The sequence below is a fragment of the Aquila chrysaetos genome, chromosome 1 (genome assembly GCF_900496995.4).
Source record: "Aquila chrysaetos chrysaetos chromosome 1, bAquChr1.4, whole genome shotgun sequence".
Taxonomy (NCBI): Eukaryota; Metazoa; Chordata; class Aves; order Accipitriformes; family Accipitridae; genus Aquila; species Aquila chrysaetos.
The window spans coordinates 61,466,573-61,491,107 of NC_044004.1; the positions used below are offsets into that span (position 1 = coordinate 61,466,573).

General features: G+C 40.3%; 1 protein-coding gene across 3 annotated transcripts in view; it reads left to right on the plus strand.

Annotated features, from left to right (window-relative positions):
• Positions 1–23,972, plus strand: part of TECRL (trans-2,3-enoyl-CoA reductase like) — a 67,027-nt gene extending 43,055 nt beyond the window's left edge. For 2 of the 3 annotated variants that reach the window (XM_030026711.1, XM_030026720.1), the window contains 8 exons: positions 7,605–7,720; positions 10,370–10,475; positions 12,211–12,283; positions 14,323–14,366; positions 18,107–18,164; positions 19,460–19,545; positions 19,970–20,015; positions 21,580–23,972. In XM_030026711.1, the coding sequence (XP_029882571.1) occupies positions 7,605–7,720; positions 10,370–10,475; positions 12,211–12,283; positions 14,323–14,366; positions 18,107–18,164; positions 19,460–19,545; positions 19,970–20,015; positions 21,580–21,707 (657 nt within the window). In that variant the 3' untranslated portion in view covers positions 21,708–23,972. The remainder of the gene's footprint in view (positions 1–7,604; positions 7,721–10,369; positions 10,476–12,210; positions 12,284–14,322; positions 14,367–18,106; positions 18,165–19,459; positions 19,546–19,969; positions 20,016–21,579) is intronic. The other variant, XM_030026730.1, reaches the window with a different exon arrangement.
• The last annotated feature ends 563 nt before the right edge of the window (positions 23,973–24,535 follow it).

Genomic DNA, 24,535 nt, shown 5'->3' on the forward strand with positions numbered 1-24,535 from the left:
TGTGGGATGAGTGTGATATGAAGCAATTTATGAGTATTGATGGGTTTGAAAGAGGCAGCCAAAGTGCTGCATACTCATTTTCTCTACCTTCTCCATACTGAGATCAGATTTGGGCTTTCCATGGGGAACAAGTTAAGATGTTTTCCCTAATTTGGGAATTGAAGAAGAAACTTCAATAAGGGTTTATAACTTCTCAATGGGATGTAGTAGTACAGACAATTTTAATAGAAGAAAAAAGACAGGATCTGAGGAATTTGAAGGAGTGGAAGGGCTGGGAGTCCCAACAAATTAGTGGGCCAGTGTGATGAAGATAAATGTAAGAAAACTCACATGATCATTGCTTAGGAAGGCATTTGAGATCAAGGTAAGAGAGAGAGCTGAGGATCTGTAGGATGTATCAGTGGAGAATGTCACTGAATATATTTCTCAGCAGATACGTATCAGAGCTTGCATATTTTGTGGTCAATTCAAACACAAGTAGCTGTGGGACAGGACCCTACAAATCGAATAACACTTTCAGGGAATTGTGGGTACCAGGAGAACTTAGCAGCAGTGCCAAATAAACAGAACGTGTGATTCTGTGTAAATCTGTGGGTGGCTTAAGAATGACTACAACAAAGTGCCAAAGAGAGAGAAATCCCCAAATGGTTTTTCATTGCTAAGCCTCTTGGATCAATAGATAATTTGGTCATGGAAGATGATCTCCAGGAAAAAAAGAAGTCACTATTTCCTCTACAGCACCTTTTCCAACTACAATTATTTGTAACACAAAGCACCTTCATTTTACAGCTAACAGTTTGTACTTGGCAGAGGTTTCTGCTGGAACACACAGTAAGTGTTGCTCTACCTTGGTACAGCTAGCCAAGTCTTGAGCTGATCCCAGTCAAATGCTATGAACTTTCAAAATACTGTAACCTTTCACAAAGGCAAACTACACACACAAGAGTGGTCTTATTTTTCATTTAATTAAGTCTAATAATTTTCCACCTCCAGGGTTATCAGGAGAGAACAGCTTGCATTTGCCTGATTTCTTGCCATGGTTTTATATTGTTTGTGCCTTTCCTTGGGCCACATATACTTTTGGCTCTTTGTTACTGCCCAGTGGCAGCATGAAGTCAACTGATAAGGGAAGAGGAGACCTCTGAAACTGCCCAGCTGTGGGGTTCCTCAGAAGTTGTGTCTAATAAGGCAAACAGTGTTGCAATAATTTCTCTTGGTCCCAGCAACAAATGCCACAAGCTCACAATGAACCATGCCAGCGTGTCAATTTTTTCAGGTGCCAAAGGGAGTTAGGGAGCTACTAGGAAAATCAGTTTTGAGGGGTAAACATTTTGGTTGCTCTTGAGCACAGTACAGGCTGAAGAACATATGCATAAGTGTTTATAGTCGTACCCTTAAGTTTTCACTGCTTCAAGTGCAAAAAGAAGGTAGAGGGAATTCAGTAAGCATAAACAGAACAAACTGTTTCTTTCACTTATACACAGCTTTATGCTTAAACCCTTCCTGCTACTTAAGGAACAAAGAGCTACTTGATGTATGGTGCTGATAAATGTAGACCCTTTCCTATTTGTATTCAGAGTAACGAGAGAGGTTGACAATTTGTCAATCTATGCAAAGTTGAGAAGTTTTAGTCCCTCTAGAATGCATAAGCCTGGCAAAATTATTTTGTATGGGGAATTTTTGCCCAACCCCATACTGGGGGTGAGGAGAGCACAAAGAGGAAAGTGAACCAGAGAGTGAACCAGTGTTTGAGAGGACCATGTGCCCGTTTGTCATTCTTTGCCCACCTTGTCTGGTGACCTTGACAAGTCACTGAATTTCTCTGTATCTCAGTTTCCAGATCTGCGGCAAGAAAGTAACAGTATTTTCCTCTTTGCAAAGTGCTTTGAGACTTCTAGATGAAAAGCACTGTGCAAGAGCTAGTTGAGGTTATTAGTAATAGCCAGGTGTTAAAAAGCACTATTTCATTTAGGTATCTACATAGCAGACAATAGATATACATTTTAAAATGATACACATTGTATGGCAGATTTCAAAATGCTGTCAAAGGCCTGTAAAGATTTGGCAGCAAATCTGAACTCACATAGGTGTTTGGTTACAAACAGAACTTGAGTGCTTTGCTGAATATGTATAGGTACAAACATATATAACATGTATATATGTGTGTGTATAAAAGCATTTGTTAATTTGCAGTAATTTTCCATTTTGAATAAGAAACAAGCAAAGGCTTGTACTCCCAGGGAAGAATCCTGACCAGAGTATGAAGTGATCTGATGCCAAACCAGTGGTTTCGGACAGCTCAGTCTTAGGAGAAAAGACAGGACGAAGCTGGGATTTTACCTCCCTTTTCCCACAGAGGGAGCACAGGCCTGGCTCAGGGACAAACAGCACCCGTCACACTGTTCACTCCCCAGCTCCTGAAGCTGGCCTGAGTCAGCTGCAATTTGCCTACAAAATCCTACAGCAAATCCTTCCTTATCTCAGGTGTTTGCAGTAAATATTGAGCTGCAGCCTGAAATACTCTTAGGCACCGAGTCACTGAAAAATCTGCCCAGGCAAGGGAAGTTTCAGGTGCCCCTGCATGTGCTATTTAAGTTTTGTAGAATGGGTTAGCCAGTTCCATGAGAACTGGAACAAAAATCATTGAATATTCCCGCAGCCCTTAAGAATTGTACTACCTGACGCAAAACTGCTGCTGCTGCTGCGGATTTTTGCAAACATGAAAATACAAAAATTTTTAAAAAGTGAAGATTTAGAGATGCTGCTAAAATTATGCCATTATCATCCCCAGGTAACTATATGGCCTTTAATGAGGTAGAAAAGCATATGAAATAGAAATTAGTCCAGAAATTAATAATGTTTCTTAATGATCATTAGCTCAAGAGTACTTAGGGCTGGGATTGTAAAAGGAGTCCAAGGTAGTTAGATGCTAAGTTTAATGTGATTTGAGGACTTGGGGGGGTTCAACTGCCTGTTTCTCTTGGGTTTCTCAGAAATCCCATCTGCGTTCTGTAGCCTTGCACATAGTAATGGTCTGTCTGTCTCGTATCAGTAGATCCTCCTCTTTATGCGGTACATACTGTCTCAGGCTGACCCTGGCTCAGACCTGCAACTAGTGACTTTGTCTCACATTTATCAGAGAAACTAAGCTCTGTCCATTAGATAATTTATATACCGCAGCTGCTTTTCCATCAAAGTTACTCAGGACGTGCTTAAACTGTTTTGTAGCTCTTGCTGTGCTGAGAATTTCAGGCAATGACCCAAAGTCATTGTCCTGGTTGCAGGTATTGTCCTCATACCACACCCTCCACTTCCCCTGCTTGAACCCAGACATCCCATTGGCAGTGGAAGAGAAAACATCATGGCCAGCACCGACGAACTGGGAAAGTGCCCCTACATGGCATGGAAAGAGCTGCAGGAAGGGATCAGTATGGAAATGGCCTTTCCTCAGCTCTGCTCTGCAGCTTGTCATACATGAGATAATGTGAGACTATGCCAAAAGGCAACATGATACAAGATAGGGTGTGTTGTGTGATATTAGAGAAAGGGCATGTCATAAACATTACAGAGAGGAATTAGCTGATGCCCTCATGTGAAGATTGCTAATCCGTGGGCTGTTCATTTATAAAGATTCTGTTGGACTTTTTTCAGACTCTCTCCACTCCACCCCCTCTGTTTATAGCTTCCTTTTGTCCTTTTCTGCCTTTTCCCAACCAGTACACATGGTATTATTAACTCAAAACAAAAACCTTTCCATTCCCTGTAGTAGACCTGTTGGGATGGTGTCAGGCACTATGCCAGCTGCTCCTACCAGCCAGAAAATTCCCTCACATTCCCTCAAATAACTTTAAAGAGCTCCTTTCACCTTTGCTGCATTCATATCTCCCTAAATATACCCTCTGCCTCTTAAGGTATGGAATTGTAATTCCTGACCTGGTTGTTACTCAGTTCAACAAGGTGTTACTGGCATGATCATCTCAACAGAGATAAAAGAAGCAGATACAATCTGGCTCATGCAAGATGAGATGCCTTGCTGGTTTGTGAATTAGCTGTCCTGTATTGTTTTCCCATTTGTCTCATCATCTCTTGAATGATGGAGACTCCTACCTTAGCTCTCTTTTGACATATTTCAGATCTCAGTTTTGTTGTTTATGTAGTAAATGTTTCCAGTTTAGGTATTACTGAATCAGGTCCCCAAGGACCTGGTAATTGAGACAGTTAAAGAAGCTTGAGTTTAGCACCCTGTATGGTGCTCATGTCTGGAAGAGGTTTGATTCAACAACAGCACTGAGAATAAGAGGTATATAGAGTATATAATGCCAGACACTGAAGAGGAGAGAAGGAAGGTAAGAGAACTGGACACTGTACAAGATATAAAAAAGAGCGTACAGATGTGGGGAAAAAAGGGGCAATCTCTTGTTTTCTTTCTTCAGGGAGTTAATAATGAGCTCAACAGTTAAATTCTGTTGAGCTATGCACATTGTAATAGAGAGGTAATGCTCCTCCAGGAAAAGATCTTTGTGTTTACTATGGACCACCATACTTCACTGCACCAAACACATCAAAATAATCTAGGCAGGCCCACAAGATGGTAAAGAAAAAGTAATTTTCTTCTAAATACTGGATTTTTTTACATTTCTACAGAAGAAAAATGCTCTGTGTTTTAAATGATCAGTTTTTTGTTTTTTACAAAATAGTATTTCTTTTGTCCAGAAACTACAAGCTATGATGTTATCATTTTCAGGGTTTTGTTTAAAATTTGACTATTATTTTTGCAAGATATGTCAGCCTGAACTAGTATCTTAGTAATTTTGTAGGTTTTTTGAGCATCTGTAGAAACGATAGCTTGAACTGATCCTTAACACAACTAATAACTCCCCAAGCCCAGCAATTAGTCAGCTATAGGATGAATATGAAGATATTAGGCAGGCTTAATTGCATATATTCATTGAGACTTAATAGTAAAAAAATGGTGCTTTCCTTTGATTGCCAATGGTTAGAACCAATTGTAATTTTGTGTTAATTTAAGACTACTTTCCCTTCCACCTGCTTGAACTTGTGGGATTTTTAGCAGAGTGTCTCTGCCTGCCTTTCTGGAACTCACTTTTCCTTTCTGCTGAATTTAAAATCAGTGGGCCAAAGAAGGAGAGCAGAGGTTGCAGCATGGGAGATGCAACAGAGGAAAGCAGACTGAAACTCACCCAAAATGTAAAAAATACCCCAAAACCGCTACAGCAAATGGAACCTCATCCTCTAAAACAGGATGCTACTGATCTTAATTATGTTCCAGCAGTGTGATGCAGTTATGACAAAGGCAAATACAGTCCTGCCTGACAGACAATACCTACTTTGATTGCAAATCTCACAGCTGACCCTGGACCGCCTGCCTCCGCATAGGCAATTAACACTTTGTGTCGGATGTCACTGACACACAGACAAGATGGGACCTTGTCCACAGCTTGTAAAGCACCCTGAGCATGCTGATACTGCTCACCTCCACAAACCCCAATGCAAGAGCTGCTGTTGGTGCTCTCAGATGCTTCTCTGATTGCTCTGATGGGATGCTCTGCATCCCCCCTTCTACATCAAAAACATGTCCTCACCCAGTCACAGGGATTCAGGTACACATGGCTGGTAGCTTTGGCTGTTAAACAGAGACTGGATTTTTTACTAAATCCTGAAGCTTTCCTTCTCCTTGCAGCATCTGAAATCAGCCAGAGGGGAAGGGGGTAACACTTGGTGCAGTGACAAGTAACCACAACTTGGTGCTAAGTCCTGCCAAAATTTTCCTGGCAGCTTTGTAATACGCTCGTGCCAAACAGATGATAAAAGCTGGCAGTTATGGGTGTATTTTGTGGTGCAACTCATGGCTGACAGAAAAAGCTACACTGAAGAAAGCAGCTCATTCCAAGCTCTTACACTCACCTGCCCAGACCAGGTTACCTGCACCTCTGTCTCCTATACCACCATTGTCTATATTTAGTCTATTAGGTTTCAATAGCAGAGGCTGTTTCTCACAGTGTTTGCAGAGTGCCTAACACAGTGGGCTCACAGTTAGGAAGAGACCTATACAACTACTGTTAGGACAAAACTCTAATAAGCCCTTGGGCTGTGGTGTGTTCCACAACGATGTGGGCTCTTAGACACTCCTTGATTAAATGTTTTCATACACACACATACACTCTTGGGATCATGCAGAGTCTAAATGCAGCACAGAAATCATGGTGTCACGTGGAACAAAAGAGAATGTGACATTTCTCTGGTAGCGAGTGCTGAAGTCTGTTACTTTTGGAGACAGTCCTGCTATGAAAGGCTGAAATTTCAAAAAGTTTCCACCTGTAATAGAGGAAAAGAAATGGTACTGGGGGACCCAAATGAAGGAAACCTAATTGCAGAATATTTCTGCAGGAAAACCTTTCTGTTTCAAAGCTCTTCTGAAGAGGGATTAGAAGAACAGCCCACTGGGGTTCGGACTACCTGCCAAATACTACTTTTGAGAAAGGTAGTCTAAATTCAGTGTTGCTTTCTTAAGCCACAGGTATTTATCCATTAAAATTCTATAGCAGTGCAAATAGCCACCTTAAAGCCAAATGGACCATTAATTATGAATCTTCATCCCTTAAGCAATACTATGCACTTGAATTATGATTTACCAGTTGCTGGTCCTTGTAAATATGGACCACACCATTTCCATTTTATTTTGAGATTCATTCCAGTGGGGACAGATGATCAAACTCAGACTTCTCATCACTCTAACCATATTTTACTTCCTCCAGCTGTTTGTAGCTTAAGAGTGTGCCCTGACAAAAGGCAATACAGGCTGTACCAAACCAAAGCCAGAACGTAAAACTGAGAGAGGCTCATGGCAGTGCTATAACTCTGCCTTCTCTCCCTGTGCCCATATGTCCTCTCTGCTCTCTGTGGCTAGCAGGGGTGACAGTGGGGAGATGAAATTATTTCTTTCTGTTTTACAGGGTAACTTACTTGTCCAATCTGCCCACCACAGGCTACTTCTGCTGATGCCTGCACAGGGAGGAGTCCCACTTGGTCACTGAACAAAGGCTCAAAGCACCATACACCAGGCAGGCAGGTCCTGCTCTTCCACCCACCACCAAATTCCAAGCAATGATCCCTCCTTCCAGATGACTCTGCTAGCAACCAGGATTCAAAGCTGTGTTTGTTTCTATCATGCTTGGTTGGATTTCAACTGATATATCACTTAATTGCAAAAAACACTGGCAGAAAGCAAGCTGCCTTCAGCTTTTGGGCCTTGATTTTCAGTGTTATTTAGATTCCAAATAGGCATCTGATGGCACAGCCAAAAGTATAAAGAGGAGATAACTGTGATTGTGACAACCTCCCGTGAAGCATTCCTGATTGGGCTAATGTTCTGCACAGAAACCTCTCTCTCATTTCCTAGATGGATTTTACTCCTTTGCTAAAGAGACAGCAGAAAAACCCTATGTGTCATTTAAGTCCTCAAAATGAAGCCAAAATGGCATTTGAAGGATGAATAGGTGTTGTGGATAGGGGCATTCTTTTTCTCATGCCTTTATTGGTACAATTTCCTACTCCTATACAGTTATTTTCTTTTTCATTTCTAGTTTTTTCTAACAGAATACACCGGGCCTCTTCTAATATATCTGCTCTTTTACATTCGCCTTTCAACTATTTATGATCAAGTGGAAAGTACGAAGAACTTCCGCCACCCAGTGGTTCAGTAAGTGACACTTGTGTGAACTGTCTTCCTGGAGAATAGGGAGCCGGACGGATGGAGATCTCATTTCCAGGGCTGAGAAGGTTACAAGGGGTGTGAGGCTGCATGCCTGGTCTCAGAGTCAGTGGGACTTTCAGATTGTTCTTATCAATAGCGGTTTGGCATTTTAGCAGCACTCGTAAGCCTGACCAAAAATGGGATCCCAGTTGCAATGGTCACTGCACCTGGTCACAATGGGACATGTAGTATTTTCCCCAAATAGTTTGCACTCTAGACAGCCTGAACAGAAGGTGAAATAATAAACACAGTGGGTAGTAACCCAAAGTCATGCTTGACAGAGAAGAGAGGACAAGACATCAGGTGTCCTGCTCCCAGTCTCTTTACAGTGCATTCCCACTCGTAAGATGAGTAGCATCAGCATCCAGCACAGAAGATAACTACACCCACACCGGCTCTCACCTAAGCACAAGGAGGAATTTCAAGAGGTCTGCATGTCATGAGTCAGGTCAAGAACAACTGAGAAATTCAAAATAAGCACCATAGACATTCAGAACTGGTAATCTGATTTTTGAAACTAACCTCTTCAAACTGTAATTGTTCCCCAGGGCCATATGCAACATATTTGAGTTCTGAAAGACTTTTAAGAAGTAAAACACTTAAGTGACAAACAAAAATAAGAGCTCAGCCACTGTTATAGACCAGTGAAGAGCACAGGTTGTATCTAGCTGTACAGAAACAAATCAGGGGAGCTCATATATAAGCATAAACCAGATAGTTTTGCTTCTCTCCATCACTGGAACAGTGCTGCTAAAAAGGAAAATTAAACAGCTCTGATATAATACAGTAGGAGCTGACCACAAGGAAATGCAACCTGCTTAGTCTGCTAGAACTCAAGAGCATGCCAAAAAGCAATGAAGAGAGGACAGCCAAACAAGACAGCTTTTAACGACCTTTGACAGTCCCTGCCATTCCCAAGCCTTTTGAAGGACTCTGGAAGAAACAAAGCAGACCTGATCAATGCCAGGGATTAAGAACTGTTACAGACAAGAAAGTGGCAAGCAGCTATACACAATAATGCCAGGGAGGCTGAAGGCACTGCCACCACCAACCATACCCCTCCACAGGATAGTGGTTAATGCACCAGGCAGGCTGGGAAATTTCACAGTTAAGGAACTTCTCTTCAGTGTGATTGTCCCCATTCTGGGGGATTAGTGCCTGGCAGAGGGGTGGAGCATGATCAAGGAAAGCCTGTTTGCTGCATAAGTTGGAGCACTGGGAGTGGGAGGGCACACAGGGAACTAGTAGCCTCAAGGAACTGTACAGCTTTTCTACAGCACTTTTTGCACACTATGATTGCAGAATCAAAGGAGCTGGTATACAGCAGAGAAACACAGTGAGTAATAATACCATTTACAGATGGAGGAACAGAGACTTGGAGAGACATTAAGGGAGTTAGTGGAGCTGGGAATGAGAACACAGACTAGTTGAATTCAAACCCAGAGCTGCAAGAGGCTTGCCTTCCTTCTCTTGCTCATACACTTAAAAGGAGAGAGTTTCTGGAAGCACAGAAGAGCCAGCAACGCCTTTACCCTGTTTCAAGTGGGCAAGGGGTGTGCAGAATCCTTCCAGTGACCACTCCTTAATGGGTTCATCTGAGGTCCCCATCCTTAGCCAAATTAATTTTAAAATTCCCAGCAAAGCTGGAAGTTTGCTCTAGAATTTGGAGAAGTCGTTAATTGTTTGAAATTTCCTTAGCTCAACTCTCTCTGGTTTAATTACTTTGAAATTGTTTAATCTTTGACTCTGGCTACCGTACAAGGTGCATAATAAAAGTATTTGAGATTTCACATGCTGAAAACCACTTTTTATTTACGTCTTGTAATTGGTTTGCAGTGAGACAGGCTCTGGTAGTATGGCAAATGTAACCAAGATAAAATGACACCAGGAATCACTCTTGACATTTGTTTCTGAAACTCAATCTCTATGAGCTGCAACTCATTCTCGGAAGCAAATAAGCAATGCCCATTATTGTTTCATAATATTCCTCAAAAGAGAATCACTATAATAATTTCTACAACAATTACCTCATTTCTTTATAACGGGTAACAAAAAAGCCATCAGAATGGATTAACTTTGCAACAAAATCTCATTTTGCGTCCACAAGGAAATGAAATACAAACTACCTCCATGCAGCTACTTGAGTTGGCAAAGGACGAGGAAACCATTCAGAAGAGATTCAGAATGTTTTTAAATGTCAGGCACATCCTACAGGAGCATTAAGGTGGCCTTAAAATGTGGGAGACGTCTTTTGGAAAAGCACAGCAGGCGCCTGCTTGTATACACAGCTGTCCTGTTTTAATGTCTTGTCAAGGCCATGTATCACATTCAGAGCTCGAGGAGCTCTTTTTAATTCATGGCTAGTAAAAATAAGTTGCTTTCCTGCAAAATGAAAGCAACTTTGTATAACACTGAAAATGATTCCGTTAATCTTTGGTTCCAGATGCTTCAATTAAGACAATATCTTAAATCCCACGATTTCAGTGTGACTGCAGTTTTGCAATATTAGTCCTTATTCCTTTTGTGACATTAAACTGTGAAGTAATAAAAAGCAATCTTTCACGTACCTTAATTTCCTTTCTTTTTTTCTTCCAGTTTGGCCTGCTTCTGCCATTGTTTACACTACATCAGACATCTTCTGGAGACGTTATTTGTTCACAAGTTTTCGGGAGGGCACACTCCTCTGAAAAATATGATAAAGGTGACAATATGTTTATCATTTTGTGTAAGAGAGAATATCCTTATATCAAGGCAGTCCTTGGGAGAAGATAGGAAAATAAAAAAATAATTTATTTTCTAGCTCCAGGAATTATGATTAGTCAAAATACAAATATAGGAAGAATTTCAGGGCCATGTCCCCAAGGACATGAATTGAAATCAATGTCCATTTTAGCTCCTGCATGTCAATGTCCACTTTGACTCATCCACCCAAGGGGCTGATTGTCATGTCCAGGACATTTTTCAGACTGAATGCTATTTTATTATGAGATATGCTGCTCCAACATCTAGCAATGCTGACAGAAATCACACTCCACTTTCTCGGTGCAATATAAATACAGAGCAAGAGACAGGCCTTGCATCAGGAAGCGAAAATCAAATTACAAGTAGGAAAAAAAATGTATTCTCCTTCTATAGATGGAGGCCTCAGGAAGATACTGAGCTGGCCTAAAGTCTTCTGTCTCCCAAAGCCTCCCAATTTTCAACTGTGTGTCATTACTTATAGGCTCTCCTTTCTTTTATTTCACATACTCAATCTCGGTCATTTTGTATCACCCCCCCACCCCCCATCCCATTCAGTGTGATGTAAAGACCCTCCCTTTGCAATACATTTAAGATTTTAGTAAAGAAGATAAATGTATGGCCATGATAGGGGGCTAGACCCGATTCCAGTCAGAAAGGAGCTAATGAGATGCGCAGCTAGAGATGTTGTTTTACAATCCAGAGTGTTTAAAAAAAAAAAAAAAAAAAAAAAAGAGGAATATAAGCTGAACGATGTTGGAACCAAAGTGCCATTTCCAAAGTGATTCATGCATGTGGGAGTTAGACCAACAGTTACTATTATTCCCTCGTGTGCCACAATAGCATTGCATAAAAAGATTAAAAAGAGAAATCCTGACCTGCAACCCTACTTATCGGATGGAGCTGTAGACAGTCGCAGCACACTGCTCTTCCTGAGCATGGGACCCTTAACCTAGACATGTAGAAAGGCTTTATCGAGTCTCCAGGGTGGTTTCGGTTGTTTGGCTGGTGGGTTTTGTTTTTTCCTTGTACAAAGGACGGGAGCAGTGACCCCTACAAAGGGCAAGACCATGATTGCATTATCTCTGTTTGGGCTTTCCCAAGCCCACGGCTTCAGTCACCAAGCAAAGGCAGCTGGGGTGCTGCTTTTTAACAAGAGGATGGAGTGGGGCTGAATCCATGGGAGTAGATGCAGTGTGTGACTCAAATATCTTTATAGGAACTGTGTGCCTTTTTTTTGCCAGGGTTAAACCAAGCCTACTCAGTTTTACTCTTTATTGTCTCAGCTGGTTTAGTGTTCTGTTTGGCTAGCTCTATCTTGCCTGGAAATGCTGAGTTTAAGGTATGGTAACAGCTCAGCTGTGTTAACCAGCCCTAGACTTTTAATAGTACAACTCAGAGAAAAGTGCCCTTCAGCAATAGAATCAAATAAGGAGAAAACAAATGTCAATTCCTACAACAGGCATAAAACGCATTCAACGCAGCCCAAAAAATCTACACTGTGTGTCCTTTTATATATTTTTTTAGTGGCTTCATAGCGTCTTGAAAAGTTCTGTATTCTGTCTCAAGAAGCCACTACAAAGTCTTTCAATGGTCATCTGGGTTTTGCACTTACCAGAATTTATATTTATAAAGTTACAGTTTGTACTTGCTTATCGCCCTTTCTAACAAAAAAAAGTATCTTTTGTCCCTTCCAGGGCTGTGCCTTTTACTGGGGATTCACTTCCTGGATTGCATACTACATCAACCATCCACGATATACGCCACCATGTATGTATAAGTAGAGCACAAAACTGACCTTGGTTTTAAAAAGTTTTTGGTATGCAACCTTAAGACGTCCAAAATCGATAGATGGCTCCCACATGAGATCATACGACTCATCTAGCCAGAGATTAGCCTTTACTCCCTGTCAGAAGGAAGACTGTTGTGCAGGAGGCACTCCTGCTGTGCCACTGCATGTACGTTCCTGTTCAGTGACGGTCAATCGCTGCCCAGTTTTATGAACTGGAAATATTGGCTCAGCGGAGAAAACACAAAGATTGATGTATTTTGCTCATCTTCACAGTATTTGTATTAAGAATGCAGGGGAGAACTAGAGCTGGCTGCATTTTCTTGGAGGAAATATTTATTTGCTAAAGATACATCCTTTTCATGAAAATTAAGATTTTTAATTTTTTTTTGGTGATAAACCAGTAGAAGTCAAACAGATACTGCTGATAATAATGAAAAAAATCCTATGCTTTTTGCTTCCAGATTTCATTCATCATTTTGTTCCCTCTCATTATATTTTATTGTTGCACTGCTGTTTCTTCACAATTTTTTTTCTTCTTGTTTACTCCTGGAGCTTTTGCTTCTTTTGAGCATAATTGGCATAAGTTTTGTTTCCTGCTACTTTACTTTCTTGTGACACCTTGATCTTTCTTTTTCTCTGCATCTTATACTTATCTATGAGCTTTGGGAACAAAGAGTTTGCTTTGCCTTTTTTATTTACACTCAGTTAAATTACTAATTTTTTTACAAAAATTTCTCCTACATGGCATTTGCTTTCCTTTCAAAACAGTACAAAATTTCTGTTCCAAAATGATGTGATTCATTGAAAGACAGTTAAATTTGGTGTGGCTTTAACAGTAATGCTGCGAACAACGTTGAAACCTCCCTAGACACAGTTTTTAGCAGTCTGGGCCATCAAATCAGTAGGTGCAGCTTCTTTATAGACGAAACCATTTGTTCAAGACAGCTTTCCAACAGAGAAAGCATTCAGAAGAAGTACTTCTAATTGCTTGCCACTGCCTTAAAATGACAGTTATAGGTACATGGGTCTAATGCTGGGGATCACCAGCCCTCTGGCATAGTTAGCTGGATCAGTAAAATATTGATGGTTTATTTGGATGCAGGAGAGGGTGACCTCCACAGACATATCCAGAGATTGCTGGTTTGGGGACAGGTAAGGAAAGGCAAGCAGGTAGTTGCAGAATGCTATGCAGGAGTGGTAAATTAAACCAGGCTGACAAAGGACCCATGAAGAACATCTGCTTAGCCGCTACATACCCACAAGTTGACATGTGCTGGTTGTTCTGAGCAGGAGTTTTAGCACATGCCCTTGGCACTGCAGAGGAGTTGTGTGCCAGCCAGAGAAAAAGGGTTCTCAAAAGTAAAGTCTCGATGAGACTTGGTCAGGGAAGTGAGGTACATAAACGTGGTTTGTGTCCCTCAACCATAACCAAGATTTACTTGGGAACTGTAAACCTTTGGAGATGAACATGATACAGCACTACAGTGATCTGGGGACAACGGAAAAAGGGAGAGGACAGGCAAAGGGCAGGTAAAAATTGCAAAGGCTAAATATTTTTCTTGCATGGTGAGACTGTGTAGCAGACAGTGGCTATATAGTAAAGCCTCACTCCTAAAAAAAAAGGAAAAATTAATGCATAGGTTATATCTTGGGTTCTCTGCTCATGGGATACAAGGGCCTGTGATTCCTGCCCTGGTTCTGCCACTGACCTTCACTTCATCCCTCCTCGTGCCTTTCCAAGGAATTTAACACCACAAAGCACTTGGATATGTGAAGCTGACAAACACTAGAAAAAGTTAGGTGAAAACTGCCTTGAGATCAGTGGCGAAGAGACTGGCATTTCTAGAGTGTTGTTACTATTTGCATTGTCTTCCTATTGTGTGTGATAATATCAATTCTTTCTGCAGAGCCTGTCAGGAAAGAAGTATTTCTGCTCCTCAGCACTAGATTAATTTCACCCATAGCAAACCATGTGCATACCGTAAAATGCAATTTATAATTTTGTTCTGTTTTCTAGCATTTGGCCACAGACAAGTTTCTTTTGCTGCCCTTGCTTTTCTGGTATGTACAAAAATAAAGTTTTATTAATGACTGTGGAATAGGAGTAACTCCCGATTTAGCAAAATACAGTAAGGCTGCTATGCATTTGTGTGTATATATATATATATATATGTCCATGCCCATAGCCGTGTGTCCTTTGACTGGATTTAGTGATAATCTATTACAGTTTCTAGGCCAGGAAGTCTCCTAGTACTGTTTACCTATACAAAGCTTAATGTGAAGGACTGTATCTGAGAGCCATGAAAACATCATCAGCATTATTACTACTCATAATTGTGTAAAAACACAGATACTTAGACTGGAACTTGCCATTTTTATAACACTGAAGAATTACATCCTAAGCAGACTTTGCGATAGTACTGCGTGCCCTGAATAACTTAACCTCAACAGCTATTAAAAACAATAAAAACAATCCTTGCCAAAGTGGGTTAAGCCAAGGGAAAATGCAGGCGACAAAGGATGGCTGAGACTACTGAACCTGATGTTTGAATGAACAGAACCATATAGTGAGACAGAGGCTCAGTAAGAAATTCTCACATGGAAATGTATATTCTCTTCCGTCCTCTGTGAGCATTGCACTTGGAAATGCTGTGTGTTGAGTTTCCCGAGCAACCATGGGTCAGTAACCAAAATGGTCAGCCTCTTTGAAAATCAGGTGCAATTCAGTTTCCAGAAATATAACAAGAAGATGAGACAGTAACTTGTCTAGGCTTCTTCAGGCAAACACTATTCAGAAAAGCATTCAAACAACTCCTTGCAATATTTAAATGCTTTTGTAAATTTGGGACCCTTAAAGATCCCAGTTTTGGCAGTGTTTGTCTCTGGGGTTGGCCATGCAGTTCTCAGCTTTTCCTGCTCTAATAAAGTATAGCAAAGACAAGTAAAATACTCATATGAAGAAGTTCATGCACTCAGTGAGGCTCTACAGCCGAAAGCAATAATCCTGTACTGTGGAGACAGGAGGTTGTGGCAGCGGTAGGCAGTGGTGCGCCCAGAACCTTACTGTCTGCACCCTTCCCAAGCTCAGGGGTTACTTGAAAAGCAACTGCTTGTCTGAATATTCACTGCTACCAGTAAAACTAGCCCTCATCAAAATCTCTGCATAGAAAAAGCCTCCTTTTCTAATGAAACATCCTTCCTCACCTCAATATAACAGGCCCTGCTATAGCTTTTATGGAAAACGCTGCCATCAAGCAAAGAGATGAGCCCTGTTGGGGGTATTTGCTACAAAACATGGCCAACCCCTTCAGATCTGCATCAGCACCTGGTCTGCGCTCTGAATTCTTGCAGCTCTTTTGAGAACTTCCTACCCATGGAAATTCAAAACCTTTCCCTTTCAGACCTTGTTCTGGCAGGTTCCCAGACAATGAATTTAAAACAGCAACATACAAAATAAAATAACATGAATCTGTTTTCACAGGTTTCTAAAACATACAAATAAAATATTTGGAAGATTTCTTTTCTTTTCCTCTTTTAACGCTTGCCTTTGTTACATATCCTGATTTAAGTGTATACATCTGCAGCTGCTGTAAACAACAGTACTGAATAATTTGAAGAGTGTCAGCAGGCCCTTCTGATTCTCATATTTTGAGAAACCACTCTAAGCTTTGCAGGGATGTTTTTCTCATAGGGTCACATGGAATATAAAGAGGGGGAACAGTACGTAGACTTCAATATTTTATCAGCATAAATATGGTAAGCCTTTTTCCTGCTGTTCCCCACTGCCCCATATTTTATATCTGAGACATTAAGGACTAGCTTACATTTAGCAGTACTTCTCAATATAGAGCATTAGCAGCCACATTTATAAAGAGGGACATAACAGCTAATTACAGCAGAATGCAGCTGCAGAGTCAAAGGTAAGCCAATAAAAATCCCTGCAGAAATGCCCTTTGCTTGCTTTACTTAGAATTGATTATAGAATTAGTAGGTGTTAACTACAGTGTGTGAATCTCTCTTGCTTCACAATAGTATGGGCATTGCATATTTCAGTATGTATAGTGTTTCACAAAAACACTTTTAACTTTGAAACTTTTTTCTTTAAAATAATAGTAATCAGAAAAAATCATGTTCCTAGCTCATAATTGGAAGTACGTAAATTAAAACTACTTCTATTGCTGTGGCTAGAATTATAGCTTCTGATATGGTATTTTATAATAGAATTTCCTTTTCTGGCTATTTAGTGTTTTACATCTGGTGTTTATGATAGATGACAGCCAGTTAGTTGTAATTAAAAAACATAAAAGGACTGCAGGATTTGACCCATGACTACATATCCATGCAGAATAACAGCTTTGCTGATAGAACTGATTTAAACTTTCCTGACAAAACCCACAGAAATCTCTCTGCCAAAAAGGGGAAAATTCTTCAGCAACGCTATCTACAATGTTCTTTCAGAAAATGGCACATTTCAATACAAAATGAAGTTACATATTCCTTTCAATTAGTTGTAATTGAAGTTTGTTATGGATGACTTTCAGAATTGGCTTTAAAAAATTACAGTTGTATTTCTTTTTTTCTGTATTAATTTTGTGACTTTACACTTTTAATGTCTCTAGGTTTTAGCACTCTTCATTTTTATTTTAATTTCTTAATTTTTTCCAGCCTTGTAAAATTTAGAATGACAAATGATATGAGAAAACACAACTTTTTAACACTGCATTTTTTCAATTTGAGAGGAGAAATCAGTCTTCAAACCCAGAAATGAATAAAAAAGTTCAATTCAGTCCAAGATTGAAATGTATACAGCATTTTGGTTTTCTTCACAAAGCTGGGGAAAAATTAAAAAAAAAAAAATTAGATTGCTGTGCTGACAGGCTTTCTTTTCAAGGAATTGAAACTGGTTTTCCTACCAGTTCTCACATTAAATATAGGCAGTGATTGGGTTTGATTCTACAGTAGTTGTAATTGATGAAGTACTGAAAGCCACAAGCAAATCTGAAATACCTTGTACTACATGCTATATAACCAAGTGGGGAGACATGGTACCTCTTCCAAAGATTTAAACCATCTAAATATTAAAGACCAGGTTTGAGAGGTTGGTTAGGGCTGGAAACAGCATAACCAGAGAGTAGCAGAACCAGGAATAATACTGGCTCCCTTCATTTTTCAATTCCCAACTACTATCTATTTGACCAGTCTGCCCTTCAGAGAACCGCTACCTTTTTTTTCACCCTGGTTTTCCTTCCTCTGACTTACCTAAAGAACCAGTTACCGTACTCTGTAACTGGCATAACAAAGGTGTTACGCTGAACACCTTTCAAACTGTGTGTAGGAAGAGGGTAGGCACGTTAACTCGTGACATCTTTAGAAAAACAGTGGTCAACTTTTCACCTGCTTCTTTGCAGCCTGGATTAAATCCAAATCCTGACAATGATGTTCGGTTCAGAAAAGTATCTTGCTAAATTCCTTAGACCCCAGGGAGCCTCTCCGATCTCCCCAGACCAAAGCATGTTGCACATGCCGGGCATGAGAACCCCGCTGAAGGCGTGCCTGCGCTGAGCTCTGCGGAGCTGAAACATGGGCCTTCATCCCCAGGCTGTGCCCGCGGTGCTCGCTAGACGCTTGTGTGTTTGACAAAGATCACAGAATGTATTTCCTGTGGGAGAGTCATTTCAGAGTACATATTTTCTAAATACAGAGACTAGAGTTGTAATGGGGGGATTCTGGTTATGCACTGCAACGGAGTTACTGCAGCATTTTAGGGATACAACTGAAAATATGTTTTTAATGTCTTGCAGATGTGTGAAGCTGGAAATCACTTTATCAACGTAACTTTAGCTCACCAAAATCATTCAGGTCTGTCTTTGTTGTCTGTTTGTCTATTTAAGACTGAAGTGTGCTTAACCTATCTATCTTCTGCTGGTATACAGTAATTTATGTATCCACATCCACAGAATAAAGAAAGATGAAGTAGATACCATGCCATTGGTATAACATCTTCAAAATAAATGTGGTGACAAGGAAACATTAGCAACACTGTTGTTGTTTCGAAGCTTATAGCAAACTTATCTTAATTAGACACAACTGCAATTTAAATATGGATTTAAGCATGGAATTTCTCTAAAGCATCCTGTTGACTGACAACAGAGGATTCCATTTTAAATATGTTTGAAAAACTTCTAAACTAGATTGCAGAGTTTTTAGGTACTTGCATCTCATGCAAAGATACACACACACGTATATGTACAAATACACAAAGATAGACTCATGAATACCTACACAGGCATCAAAGTATATATATGCTCTTAAAAGGCTGCTCCAAGCGTAGGTTTTCAGGATCTTTTGTACCATGAGAATAAAAGTTATATACTAGAAAGTAAAATATATTTTCAGATAATAATAGTATAATTCCCACTATAACACTGTATTCAAGAAAATACTTTACCACAGTATGATCAACTTCACACACTGACGTCAGTTTCTAGTCTGGAAAACTTTTGATGTGCTGTGGTTAGGCAGGTCCTTATGTTCTTTGTTGCAAGGGGCCTAATTCAGTTTAAAAACAGCAAGACCCAAATAATTCATCTACATTCTCAGTGCCTACAAGTATTAAAGATAACATTATTGCCAGAACTTAAAAATGAAGTGTTGCGTATATGGCATTTTGTGAGTTTTATCTGTGGCTGTAGAGAGTCATCCTGTTAGCTCTGGAGTTGTTTTCCTGTTCTACCCTGGGATGAAGGATGAAGATGCGAGAGGGGACAGGTTCACGTTCCTGAGTCAGGCTGAATAAGATACAGCTGCATCCTTTACATCCCAGAAGAGTGCCCTTAGCCCTCGCCTGCTGGCTAGCCCGCATTAAACTACTTGTCTTTCTTCCTCTGAACAAAGGTCGCATCCTTTGGACATGCCAGAACTTCCTGTAAAAAGTGATACCTGGCTCACTAAGCAGCATTCTCACTAGGATAAATACAGCTTTTGCTGTCTCAAAAGATTTCAGTGAAACTTTTCTAACAAGTGGTACTCTCGGAGCATTGGCCAAGGGGATGGCTGTTACACAGGCAAGTTATAAGGCTCAGTTCCCCTCCCTGTATTGAAACTGGTTTTGTCTGTTTGGTTTTTTTTTTTCCTTCTTTTTTCCTTTCTTAAAGGAAGTAAAGCCTGTTTTCCAAGTCCAACTTACAACCCCTTCACGTGGCTCTTCTTGCTGGTATCCTGTCCCAACTATACATACGAGGTACATGACTTTCTTCTGCTTACATGCAAAGGGTAGGTGGTTACTGTGTTACAGCCTTTGCCTGCAGAAAATCTGCAATGCCTCCATGCAGTTCCCTCTGCTCATCAATCATTATGTTCTGTACGTCAGAGTCTCCGTGCTCCCACAATGTTTCGGCACCAGACCCTTCTTTTCCCTCACATCAATATCATGACTCTTGTGTATACTCCCCTCCACTACACACTCCCCAGTGATCCAAGGATTTACCATCCATCTCCTCACCCCATCCAGCACACTGCAGGGTTCCTTTCTAGCTATTTTTCCTCTTCCATTTCCAGTACAAGTATCACGCTCTTCTTCCAGGAGGAGCTTTCGAAAACTTGCCCTTTTGCTTTACATAAAGTATACAATTAACAGATTAACAGTGCTTTTTTCTTTGCAACAGGTTGGGTCTTGGATTAGTTTCACAGTGATGACACAAACCCTGCCAGGTAGGTTTGAAACAGAATGAAGATAGCCTCTAAATAATGGAAGTAAATTCTGAAAATCTAAAATTTGCCAAAAAATTTATAGCTTATGAAATATTGCCATCGAATCCCCCTTGTGACATGACTGTATAAACTTTTAAAGTCCTACCCTGAGAAAGCTGCAGAGAGCATGAACACTACTGCAATATCTTCTTTTGATCAAAACCAGCTCTCTGCTTTTTGTGAAATATTGTTTTTTCTTCTGTTTCCACAGTGAAAGCAGACATTGAAATGTAGGGGAAAAAAAAAAAAAGTCAGTATTCTTCTTTTACAGTCAATCATTTTTTATATAGGAAAATTTCTTTGTATTGTAAACCTGGAATAATACTTCTAACAGGGAGAAGAAAACAGATGAACTTAGTATTTCAAAAGAGGAAAGATACTTGTTCCTGGTAGCATTTCCCTGTTTGCTTATATCAGGCAGCCAGCTTGTAACAGAAGCCTGCTTAGTAGCATTCACAACTCTTGCTCAGTACTTTCCTGCATCCTTAGAGACCTAAATACCCATACAAATATGGTCCCTGGGACTGAGGTCTCCAAAATATTAACTCTTAAATTATTTTTCTATTCCAAAATTGAAACCTATAAAAGCTACTTGCAAAAAGTAGCCCCACATGGTTTACAAATGAAAAAGAAATGAATTTCAAAAGTGGATTAACCTGCTTCATGCAAAAATCAAACTTTTCTTTTTTTTTTTTTAAAGATATAACATTTTTTGTGCGTTAGGCTCTGGTATGGAAATGACCTGAAAGTTTGAGGACATTGTAGGGCTGCGTTGATGAGGACAGGGAGCAGCAACATATGCAGCACACTCATCCTTGCTGTAACTGTCCCAAAGATAACTTGACCAGATGCCAAATGAATGTTTCTGACCCACCAGCTCATTTTAAGGAAGAAAGGGTAATGAATTTGGAAAAAGCACCTGTAAAAGCATTCCCCATTCAGTGCCACTCAGCCCGAAGGGAGAGGTACCTGAGACACCACTTACTGGCTCCTGACAACTGCAGCAGGGGCCTGGGCATCTATAGTTGTTAGGCTTTGTGAGACCTCGCTGCCAGGCAGCTATATCTGTTTGTGCACCTATTGCCTACTTGCTCCAGGGCCAAGCTCTCCCTCCACACAATAGGAAGTTCAGCACAGCTCCCTCTTATGGTTGGGAGCCAGAGGTTAAAACAAAGAAGTGTTATAGGCCAAAAGCAAACCAGAAAATTAGTTGAGAGAGGCCATGGGTAATTCTGTGTTGAGACAGCACCATGCCCAAGGAGGCCTTGTGATTTATGGCAAAGTCATAGGTGATACAGGGCGTGTCTAAGAGATGTGAACATCATCTGTGTGAATTCTGACGTGGAGGCTGAGCCTCAGGCTACGGTATATCAGCAACTGCAAGGCTGAGAGCAAGGGCAGAGTTAACTTGTCTCTGCCCACAGAAGAGACTACAGACTTTTCCATGAACCTTCTTGTATTCACAGAAACAGACACTGAAAGAAAACACATGATCCTTTCTTCTTTTCCTCTTTTTCCTTGGTAGTTGGAATTTTTGCTTTCCTGATGGTCATCCAGATGTCTCTCTGGGCCCAAAAGAAACACAAGCTGTACCTGAAGAGATTTTACCCAGAGGTGCGGAGAAAAGCAGCTATGATTCCTATCATCTTCTAAGCTCTTCACAAGAGTTGGAGCCTATGTGTACAGTTCAAGAGCTAACTCAGAGCAAATGAGCCATTTCATTCAGTAACCAAAGTGGATCAGAGGAAGAACTATTGGATATCTTTTTCAGAAAATTAACAGTTCAAGATGAAGAGCTTTTAATTAAGTGAAAAAATGTAGCTCTTGAAGCCTTGGTTCCTGCTAAAAGATATGATTTAATTAGATTTTCTGTAATGGAGCTAATTGGGAAGGGACAAGAAAATTGCTTATATTGAATGTTAGGCTAGATATTTAGCTGGTGTAAATGGGCACAGATGCTGTTAAAATTAACAAATACAGCTCATCTGCATGCATTCAGGTCTGGTGATTTTAAGGTTCAGTGTTAGATGTTGATGAGAGTCTTGGATTCTTTGCATCAGAAGATGTTTCACAGCCTTATTTTTATTAAACTGCACAGAAACAGCACGTTCTGCCTCAGCTCCTTTAAAGCATCACATCAAAGAATGACTGCTGCACTGTTAACACAGTTTAGTCTAGCTTTACAAGGTTTTTCTTTCTTTCTTTTTTTTTTTTTTTTAAATTGAATCTCATAGCAAATTATTCAATACAAATTGGCTTAAATTGATCACTGCAGAGAGGTCTGGCTTTCTTTTATTTTCAGGTAGGCAGATCAGCCCCATGATCCCAGGAGGGGACTGTTTGTGAGGTGTTTCCCATCTTGCTACTAATGTGCAGCATGACCTTGGGAACATCATTTAAGTCCATCCCCCTTTCTTACATTGAACAGTTTTGGAAATAGGAGAAGACTTTTCTGGACTAACAAGCATGTTAAGATCCCCTTGTTCAGTGCCCAGCTGCATCAAACACCATTCACCTTACTTGTATCAAGCACTGTGAAATCCTTGGGCACAAGGTGAACCAGAGTACAGCTCATTATCGAAAAGGAAAGGGATCCTGCCAAATGCATTTCAGTCCATATCTGAACTGCCTCGGGTGGACACTGCTGAAAGGCTTCAGTTCCCCTTCAGTTTGGTTACTATCTGTTACTTTGCTTTCCAGGACATTATTTTTTAAAGGATTCTCTGGGCTTGTTATTGCAAGTCCTGAAAACACTTATTTGGCTCCATTTGCAAATCAGTGGTATACATGTCAGGCAGAAGCACAATCTCAGTTACAGAGAGCAAAAGAACCAGAACTGCTTCAGGAAGTATTAAGATATGGAGCGTTAGGGCATTAAGTCCAGTTTTCATTCTATTTCTGTTGCACATTTATCGGTGTCTTCTGGCTCCCTTAGGCTGGTGAAAAATCTTGCCTAAAGAACTTTAATCATTAGAGAAACACCGGAGTACACAAGCAAGGCAGGCAGTTTGTCTCCTAAAGGCGCTGTTATCTTTGCACCAGCTCAAGTCTTCTAACAAAGTTAATTTGCCCAGTAAATCGGGTTCATATCCCTCTTCTAATGTCTAACTTGCAACACTTATCCTATTAGCCACTGTAACTCAATTTCGTCTTGGTAATGTAAATAAATCACTTTCTGTAGTTTTTTAACTTGTAACCTGTGAACACCTAGAATTTTTTATTCCTGTCAATGAAAAACTCGAGTCACAGTGAACATCCAGTCCTCTAACCCAGACTGCTATGAAGACCTATCTTTGAAAAATGATTTTCTGCACTCTTTAGTCACTTATACCTAGCAACAATATTTTTGAAACCCATTTTTTTCCAGCCAGTGATAGATTCCTGAGTCAAGATGGTTGACTGTTTTTTTTTTAATCCAGCTACTAGGATTGTTTTCATTTCATGTTTATTAGAAGTCTCATTTTAGCAATCTTCAAGTTTAAAATAGTTCATGTGGGAGGGTAACTTGCCAAAATTACTTCCTTACCTGTTAATCTCTTGATTACAATGGCTGCAGCTTTAAGTCTGTTCAAGGCTTGTTTCCAGAGTGATTCCAATTGCTATGAGCAAGGTTCCTATTCAACAGTTAGCTTAGGCAAAGGAAGTACTTTGGAAATTGTTTACCTCCCTGCTTATTAGTTGGTCATTCAGCACGTGGAGCGGGGGGGTGGGGAGAAGGGGTTTGTCTCCTGTAGTAAACGACTAAAGTTTTAAAACGGGGGTAAGAGCAAACACTAGGTAAGAACAAATGAAGATATGTCACAGAAGGCTGTCTCAGATAAATGTGGCAGATATTCTGAGATTCACCAATGAGGTGTTGACCAGCTAAAATTGCTCTGAACAGTGTTAAATGGCTTCACAAATAGCAATAAATCCAACTTCCTGCACCTTCACAGATCTTTCTGTATTACTCTGTCCTCTCTGATTTCAGGGCAAGTTCCATGTGGCTAGAGCAGGTAAGTTAACTTCCTGGCATGGGGGACACATTTTGCTTTAAAACAAAAAGTATATAAAAATGGTCAGTCTTTGTTTTGATAAGTGTTTTGGGGGCCTTGCTTTTGAAAAAAAAAAAAAAGAAAAAAAAGAAAAAACCCACAAAAAGCCCCAAGCAAACAAAAAAACCCAGGCAAAAAGTAAGTATCACTATATAAAAAGTTGCGATCGACAGTGATTTTACCCACAAGTATAATGCACCTTTTGAATCAAAACAGTTGTCTCCACACAAACATTTTCATGGGAAAGTTTGTCATGACTGTAGTAATTACCTGGGGAAAAAAATGCCTTACTGAGCTCTAAATGTACTGGTATTTCTTGTATTAGGGGCTGATGAGGAAGTAAATGGTTAACTGCAAACTCCTTTGGCAATATTTTCTCTTAAGCACAGACCTAACTTTTTCAGAGCCATCAGTAGAAGGCAGGCAGGGGCAAGGCCACACTACTAC